This window comes from Ciconia boyciana, chromosome 2, assembly GCF_034638445.1.
Source record: "Ciconia boyciana chromosome 2, ASM3463844v1, whole genome shotgun sequence".
NCBI classification, from domain to species: Eukaryota; Metazoa; Chordata; class Aves; order Ciconiiformes; family Ciconiidae; genus Ciconia; species Ciconia boyciana.
The window spans coordinates 82,375,831-82,385,060 of NC_132935.1; the positions used below are offsets into that span (position 1 = coordinate 82,375,831).

Consider the following 9,230-nt stretch of genomic DNA (forward strand, 5'->3'; position numbering starts at 1 on the left):
ATAGTGCTGAGCTGCTGAGCAGGCCATCGCCTCTCCTGCAGGGGAATCCAGCTTTTGGGGATCTACTAGGTTAAATGCTTTCCCCCTCACTAGGTCCCCCTGAAAGTTAGGGGGAGGCCATCCTCCCCACAGCTGTTAGCTGCTACGTGGTCAGTTGCCCTTGCCATCAAGTGGCTCCTGCAACACCTCATCATTTTGATTAAAAATAACAACATGCTGTATGAGATCCTCCTGGATTCCCTCCCCAGATTGGAGGGAACAAATGAACCATGCATTTTCTTCTCAAACTATTGTCTTTCCTCTGCTTCTCTCTCCATGAAACGTTGTATTTATCCAGTTTTACTATAATCTCTCTCTGTAACCTGAAGCACTTGATTGCATAGACCTGTCAGCCTCACTGCCCCCTCTGCTCAGCAGATCCAGATTGTTTGCGTTCCCAACCAGAAGTCTAACTCTTACTTACATATTTGAAACTTTGGGAGTTTTAGTAGCCCCAAAGCCTTTTTGAAACAGATAAAAATTCAGCCTGACAAGACCTTGCACCTTCCTTGAGCTCCTCTGGGGTTTCTGCATGTCTGCAGTTGCGTGAGCCGTGGACTGTTCCTATTTGCTTTGCCACAAGCTGTTCCTAGCACACCACCACCCCTCTCCTCCCCATCCAGCTCCTGCTGGGCAGTTGCTTTGTGTGCTCTCCTGGGTCACAGCCATCAAAGATACTGGTATTTGCTGGACTCCAGGGTTTTGGCCAAGATTGGGTTGAAATGCTTCTCTGAAGGCATCCATTATCCAGTGTATCAGACGTTAAACTGTCGTTTTTAATTCTACAATACACCTTACAATGCTGGGTTGTCTTACCACAGCCACAACAGCTTATTTTACTGCTACACATTTAAGCTAGTTCCTTTTATTGGCCCTGTGTATATGAGCCACAACTTTTTTAAACCCTATTTTCAGTGATAGTAATTGTTACTTAAAGAAAAACAACAAACCACAAATAGACTGATTTAGCTCTAGAAACAAAGCATTAGTAATAAAAAGAGGGAATCAAAATAGAGATCTGGTCCTTGTCCCTTGCCTGCAACCTTGCTGCGCCACAGTGACAACTGCCTGTCTTCTTGAGACGTGCCTGGTACTTCTTGCCTGCAGTTATCATTTTGTTCTGGTTGCTCTTTGTGTTTGCCAGTGTTGGGTGGTTAGGCTTTTATTTTTATCTTGTTGTAGTTCTTTGTAAGTTGATGTTAGTTCCTTAGCATGAAGCATTTAAACTGGATGTTTGTACAGAAGAAAGTTTCAAGTCAGCACGGTGAACTAATCTGTACAATTAACAAATTGTTGCAGAGCAGCTGTATTATGCATTATGCTGTTACTGGGCATGAGGTCTAGCTCCCAACTTTATTTTATGTTTATAAAGATGCAGTTTGGCCAGTGAGAGGGATTTTTGCCTATTTTCACTAACAGGGTTTTATGGTAGATTTAGTAGTGTGAAAAGTGCTAAAGAGCGAGCACTGGGAGTTCGGGTTCTACTGTATTTAACTGTCTACTTACTTCTTTATTTAGCTGATACTCTAGGAAACCTTGTGTGTTTCCACAGAGTTCGAATAGCCAGATTTAGTAAATATTACTTAGTGTCTGAGGCTTATAGATGCACGTCTGCTCCAGCTATGGTTTTAAGATACAGGGGTGGTGGGGAGTGGTTACTGCCAAAGGTATTTTAAGCCTTTCAAGGAATATTAGTCATATATCTGCACACTTTTTTTTCAAGAGGCTTGCTACACACCCCAAACTCATGAGTCTGGGCCTCACTCCAGACTTGCCTCCATTGACCAAGCCACAGAAGAGTGCCTGGTTGTTGGGTAAGCTGGAGACGTTTGCCTCTCTGCTGCCTTTCCCAGCTCCGTCATCATCTGGTGGGCTGCTGCCCACAGATGCTGTTGTGCCTGGGCCGTGTTGGTTAGTAGGTGCTTTACACGCAGGACAGGCTTTTCACTTGGGTAGTAGAGGTCCTCTAGCAGAGGGGCAGTTCATCCACTTGGTCTCATTTTTAACCTGTAGGGAAAGTCTTCAGGAATGCATGAGGAGATGGGGGATCTGTTTCTCGATTTATTATTCATGGCTAAATTAGATTTTTGTTGTTGCACTTCCCAGTTTATGGCCCCTTCATCATATAAATAATACAAACACAGAATTAACTGAAATTCATTTGAATCCCAGTCACTGAGCATCATCTCTTATTGTGATCCCAAAAAACCCCTCAGTTCCAGATGACTCTTTTTAGCCACTGTGTTCAGGACTGGGTCCTTTAAGCTTTCTGATTTGATACCCAGTCCAACATTGTCTCCTGGACAGCCCATTTTCTGGGTGTGAGCACTGGCTTTTGACCCCTCCAGAGCAACAGAGAGCTCAGGAGCTCTCATTATCAACCGTGAGCAGAATGAGAAATTCCTACCCCGTTCATGTCCCATGCATGTCTTTGTCATGTCCCTTCTTGTGCAGCCAACTTATCTTGACCTCATGAAGCAGAACACGCTAAAGACGTACAAGTGTGTACAGTTCGTAACACCATGCTGGCTTGTCCAGTTTGTATAGGTTCCTTTTAATTGACATGCTTCTGAATTGGGCTCAGCATCTAAAGAATTGAAGCTAGGATAACTTTAACGTAAAGGGTATTATAGAGGAAAATCACTCAATTTTGAAAGCTGTAAGTTACAAACAGGTCAGGAGTCATCACTTAATCTAACCTTTGCTTACGGCCTGGTGTGTATGTCTGATGCACCCACACAGATTTCCTGTAACTTTCTGAGGTCCTTTTGGTGGTTACGCTCCTGTCAGACTCTTTACTGACAGTGATACCTGGATTTTCTGTGGTGATGGAGAGTGGCTTTTGTACAGGGGAATTACATTTGATGTCTCATAGACTATCATTAGCATCCAGATGCTTGGAGCTGTCTGTAGCAAATAAGTTCACCTGGGTAAATGGAAACTGAAATGTGTAAGGCTTCAAATTTCACTGCGGATCCCAAAGAGTCAACTGCTTATATGCACCACCATTTGGCCACAATAACGGTATAGTACAGACTGGCAATTGTTCCTGTTTTGGAATCTTTCATATTAAATAGGATTCTTAATAATTTGATTAATATTCTTCTGTGTGCTTTCCAGTGGACTGAAATAAGTGCTACTAAAGATCATGAAGAAAGAGGAAACCTGTGTAATACACTGTTTTCTGATGAGAGCAAGGAGCACAAACTATATGAGGCCATAAAATTCATCATGCTCTACGAAGTTGTCGAAGCCTATGAGCAGATAAAGAACAGGGAAGAACCCATGCACAACCTTTTTAGCCTTCTCCTTGCTCGTGATTCTTCATCTGACCCTTTGAGTTTCATGATGAATCATCTGAACTCCATAGGTGACTCTATTTGCCTAGACCAGGTAATGATATAAATGAAAAATATATCACAAAACTTATTCCATCTCTGACGTGATTAGGTGAATATATCATACATCATCTGTGATAGCTAGCTCATTTTTTTTCATTGTGATGTGGGGAAGTGAACTGAGGATAGTTATTTGTCTTCCGGGAAAAAAACTGTAGTAGAGTAAAATGGGGTGGACGGTTTTCTTGCTGGGCCCAAAATAAGTGCTGCAAGCTATAAATGAGATATAGTTTAGAAAAATGATACCTTTGATATGTAAAATAATTTTAGATTATGCACATTTGACCTGTTGTTTCACTTCTTCTATCTGTTCCACCATGCCAAACCCTCTATCAGCACTTATTTTTTCCCCTCTCTTTGGTTCCCATTAGATCTAATGTCTCTTAAGAGCACGTAATGAGAACTCTACTAATTGTTCACCTTTATATGTTAAGATTTGTCTTTCAATTTTATATTTAGTGAGGAGTTAAGTACTGACATCTAAGCTCCACACTGCCACTCTGCAAATAGTTTCACTTTCCAATGCGTGAAATTATTTTGTATAATCAATTTCAGTTATCAAGTCAGCTGTTACACGTTGCAGTCACCTTCAGGAGCAGTTTGATTATAACTGGACGAGTTCTGCTCTGTCTGGCTGTGCCGAAGCACATGAGCTTTTTCCAAAGTATTTTTCCAGATTAAACAATCCTTTGCAAGAAGTGTCAATAAAGATGCCAGTTCTCAGGTTTCATATACATGAAGAACAAGGATATTTTTTTCCTTTTACTATTATATTTCCCTCATGTAGCAAGTGATCACAAGGTGGCAGGCTTCCCATTTTTCAAGATGTATCAATCTTTTAGTAATAGCTAGTCCCTTCCTGCTCCCCACTAAGCTGTGAGCTGGCTTTGGGAGCAGGTTATGTATTGTGTCCGGTGGAAGAGGGATGTATCCAAAGTGTCAAGCATTAACCAGAATATCCTCTACATGCAGAAGAGCAGTGGAAGGACTGTTGGAACATTGAGAATACCCTCCAACTTTTAATTTTCTTACTTCATTTACAAAAGGGCCCCTTTTATTCCTTGTCTACTGTTTTGAATCTAGGTGACTTGCCTTAACTTCGATTATCTTCTGTTTAGTTTTTTAAGTCTAGAAATAAATGTCTGACAGACTTCTTTCATCTTTAGGTTGAACTGTTTCTTCTTGGATACTTACTTGAAGTAAAGATAAGAGTTTACAGACTGCATAGGTTTAATACTGAGGAATTTCAAGTAAACTATCCAGATGAATACCGAAGGGAATGGAATGAAATTTCTCTCCTGACTGAGGACGACCGCTACTATCACATCCCCCTCTTCAGAATGTGAAGGACCAATGACTTTTTTTTTTTTCCTTTGTATAATATAGTGAGTGACCAGTTCCAGTGAATTAGGTTTCTAATTGGCAGCAGTGAGATTTTGAGAATGCTTGTTAATGATTACAAAATGATTTATGGGTTTATTGTGTAAACATTTTGCTTTCCCGTTACAGCTCACTTCACCACCAGTCAGCCATAAAAACCATAAAATATTTTGCTATACTGTCTGGGGGAAAAATGTCATATTTGAGGGTTGTCAGACAAAAAAGCTTAGACTGCATGACAAAGGCGGCAACGGTAACGCTGGGTTTTTCATTGTTAGCCTAAGGGTTTACTCTGACATCTCTGGATGGGTTAAACTCAAGTTCCTAAGGCAATTACTGCTTTTCCCTCGTCTGTCTCTAGCTAGGCAGGATGACTCACACAGGAAGCAATGCCAGGGTCCCACAGCTTATACTCTGGGATATTAAACGTGCATTGACTTGGGGCTGCCTAGGACGGGAGGATGTAAACTGGGGCCTCTGCGTAGCTGCTTCAAATCACATGTGGCTTCCCCGGTTGCTGGAACACCTCCCTCCAGGGATGGGCAGAGCAAGCAGCTGTACTTACTTCAGACACCTGAAATTAGGCTGCCGCACTCAGCGCTGATAGCTGAAGCTTAAGAAATGTTACACGGGCAGGGGGGGTATGAACCAAAAGAATACTGTGTCAGTGAATGGAAGATCTACTTTATAACTGAGGAAAGTACACAAGCTTTCCCAAACCTAAAAAGGACAATATTAATTAACAAGTAACATGCAATAGAGTTAGACCCGGTAGCTGCCTATGGTTTTTGTCAACCTGTAAATCCTTTGAGGGCTGATTTCAACATTACCTGACAAGAGATATCAAGATTTCCTTTGCAATTCATCTGAGAAAGCTGTGCACAGAATACATTCACAAACACTGCCTTTTCAGAAAATAGTAATTTTCTATGCATTGTGTACATTTAGCAGTTTGTATACATGTTTTATCCTCTGTGTATATATTAATCTCTTTGCATAAGATTGCTATCTTTAGTTTAGACCTCAATGTTTGAAGCAGTCTGTCTGGGATGACGAAATGATATTTACTTTATTCCATGGAACATTTTGCCCAGTTCTCTTTTCTAGAAGAATCAGTTGTGTTTTGATTATTTCTAAAATGAGGGACCTTAATTTGAACAAATATTAAAATGATATTGCAGATCTTGCAAGATATTTGTGGAAATCTTACCATCCCATAGGCATACAGTTGCATTGAAAAAAAGTGGGGTTTTATTGAGAAGCAAAGCCTTTCCTTTCCTTATGCTAGCACTATGGGGACAGGCAGCTGTGTTTTTGAACTCCTATAGGAGAAAATACAAGCCGGTAACAAAAATGTGAACAGGGCCTGCAGGAGCTAAAGCAGTTGCATGAGGCAACTAAATGGCAATGCTTACAGTGCACGGAGACTGCTCTGTTCCTTTGTGTAAAGGAAAGCTGTTTTATCCCTTACGGTCCTTTTATTTGTATGTATATGTATATATATTTATAAAGACAAACACCTGAGTTCTGTATTAAAACAATTTTGTTTCTTGAAAATTTTTCTGAGTTCAGTTTTGTTCAGTAATTTGTAGCTTTTAATTAAGAAGGCTTGATACATACAACAATTTAATCTCATCAAAACCTGCATATCAAATATTTCATTTATTAAACGTTTTTCACTGAATGAAATAATTTGCCTACTTTACATTTGGTTCTGCTCCACATGGGGAAATGTTATAATGCCTGAGAGTAGGGTATTGTTACCTCTTTTGCATCAACAGTGGCTTTTACAGCTATCAGTAAACTTGTCTATATTTTATTCTTGTTTTGGTACAAGCAGACATACCAAAAAAAAAGATGTATTTTTATAGGGGGCTTTTTAATGATTTGCATATTATTTATGAATAGGAATACAAAAGCATTACAGCTGAAAGTGTTAAATTGTCAAAATGTACGTTTTTGTAATCGTGAGCATATTAATAGAAGGGGGTTAATAAAGATCTAACACAGGTAGTGGAATTTATCTTGCCAATTTGGATGTTTGCATCTGAACTAGGTCCCCTTGGGCTCTCTGCCTTGTCCGTGGAGGGCCATGGCATGCGTTTAGTCAGAGGAGTGGGTCTCTAGAAGGGTCTGGTTCTCCTCACTGACTGTAGCGGGAGCTGGCAGCGATCAGCATAAATCTCTCTGCTCTAGATGTCGGAAGTTAGGTGAGATTAATTTTGTCCCAAGAATCCAGAAAGGACATACTGGAAAAGATCTGCTGGCTTACCAGATGTCAGAGGTGCTAGCTGAATCACGCCAGGAACAGAAATGGATGTGAAGAAAGAGGAACTTCAGGTGAGGATAATTGCAAGTCTTAGAGATAAATGCAGAGAGCTCTATGCAGGATCTTAAGAAACACTGAGACAGGTTTGGGGCTGCACTGAGTTTTCATCAGGTTCTCTGATAATATATTTTACTTATGTATAAAGCAAAAAATATATTTTTTACATACAAATAAATATATGTGTATATATATATATGTAAAAGAAAAATATGTAAAAAAATCATCCTGAATAAAGTGTATCTGGAACGAACTGGTAGTGACAGGTGCTGCAGCATCTTTTCCAATCAGTGGCACAGACAAGCTTGCTGTACAAATCCAGAAGCACACAAAGAAGAAGTCATTACCTATTTTTTTAAATGCAGTGTTGTAGGCAGCTAAAGTTTCAAGTCAGGATGTGTATATTATTTATTGCTGCTAGTTTAGCAAGAAAAAGAAAAAATACTGAATCCTCAGCAGTGGGTTTGGATTTTTCCCTGAACTTGAAAATGTGTGTTAAAAATGTAACAGAGCAGCTGAAGAAATTTGGATCTTTTATTATAATGGAGAAAAAATATGTTGTTTTTGAATGTCATCTTTTTTAAAAATCGCATCTCAAAAAATGTATGAACCATGATACATATGTCATTTTAACTCCAAAGCAAATACTGGCAATCTCGATTCTTCTACCCTAATACTGAAATTGCTTCTTGACTAGATTGTGGCTGCTAAATTGAAGCGAATTAAAAACCGCCCAGTGTAGTTTTTTGTTACTGGTAAGTCTACCTGCTTAGTGTGAGGGTATTGAGTTTAATGTCTAGGAAATAGTTTTCAAATGCAGTCTGTAATTTGCCTAAAGGGCAGATTTAAGGAATATGTTTGATTTCAAATTAGTTTAGTTGTCCAGAAAAATAAATCACAGAATCACAGAATTGTATAGGTTGGAAAAGACCTTTAAGATCATCGAGTCCAACCGTAAACCTAACACTACCGAGACCACCCCTATACCATGTCCCTGAGCACCTCATCCAAACGTCTTTTAAATACCTCCAGGGACAGCGACTCAACCACTTCCCTGGGCAGCCTGTTCCACTGCTTGATAACCCTTTCAGTGAAGTAAAATTTCCTAATATCCTAAGCCTCCCCTGATGCAACTTGAGGCCACTTCCTCTCATCCTATCACTTGTTACCTGGGAGAAGAGACCGACCCCCACCTCTCTACAACCTCCTTTCAGGTAGTTGTCGAGAGCAATAAGGTCTCCCCTCAGCCTCCTCTTCTCCAGACTAAACAACCCCAGTTCCCTCAGCCGCTCCTCAGAAGACTTGTGCTCCAGACCCTTCACCAGCTTCGTTGCCCTTCTCTGGACACGCTCCAGCACCTCAATGTCTCTCTTGTAGTGAGGGGCCCAAAACTGAACGCAGTATTTGAGGTGTGGCCTCACCAGTGCCGAGTACAGGGGCACGATCACTTCCCTAGTCCTGCTGGCCATGCTATTTTTTATTAAAAAAAAAAAAAGATGTTTTTAGAGATTCATCCATTCTCTTCAAAGCATAGAAAACACCTTCACAGGTTTTTTTGCCAGTGGCTGGATTTCCCTCTATACTTCAGTAGTATTACAGCAGTCCTACCTGTGACCCTGTTAAATTGGTGCCATTGCAACACTAACTTTTTTTAAGTTAACTGGAGTCCTCATTTTTCTGAAAAGCTCCTGATTCTGAAGCGAAGGTAAAGTTGGGATTTTGGTGCCACAGAAGCCCTGGTCCTTCCCTCTTGGCTTGTGAGGATTTCAGGCTGCTTGAAGGCCTCCCTGGGAGGAGAGAAACTCCTTTCATTTTGGGTATGGTTTTGTGAGAGGGCAGGATACGGGTCTTTTGAGGATCGCTGGAAATCATTTGGGAGAGGAGCCTGGCATGGCAGCTGGGGCTGGAGGGGTGCTGCTGCTGTGCTAGGCAGCATTCATTCCTGTTCACAACATCCTTTGTGCTGTTAGTCCAAACCTGATCTTGGCCAAGGGTGGAGCAGGCAACCTTGCAGAGGCTTTTTCAGAGATTTGTCTGAAGCTTTCCAAGGAAATCCACGTGCCCCAGAGACAGGAGGTGATGTACCT

At 40.8% G+C, this 9,230-nt stretch overlaps 1 protein-coding gene across 6 annotated transcripts in view; it reads left to right on the top strand.

Annotated features, from left to right (window-relative positions):
* Positions 1–7,383, top strand: part of OTULINL (OTU deubiquitinase with linear linkage specificity like) — a 28,171-nt gene extending 20,788 nt beyond the window's left edge. For all 6 annotated transcript variants that reach the window (XM_072853108.1, XM_072853110.1, XM_072853107.1 and 3 more), the window contains exons 7-8: positions 3,160–3,432; positions 4,604–7,383. In XM_072853108.1, the coding sequence (XP_072709209.1) occupies positions 3,160–3,432; positions 4,604–4,783 (453 nt within the window). In that variant the 3' untranslated portion in view covers positions 4,784–7,383. The remainder of the gene's footprint in view (positions 1–3,159; positions 3,433–4,603) is intronic.
* Positions 7,384–9,230: the final 1,847 nt, after the last annotated feature.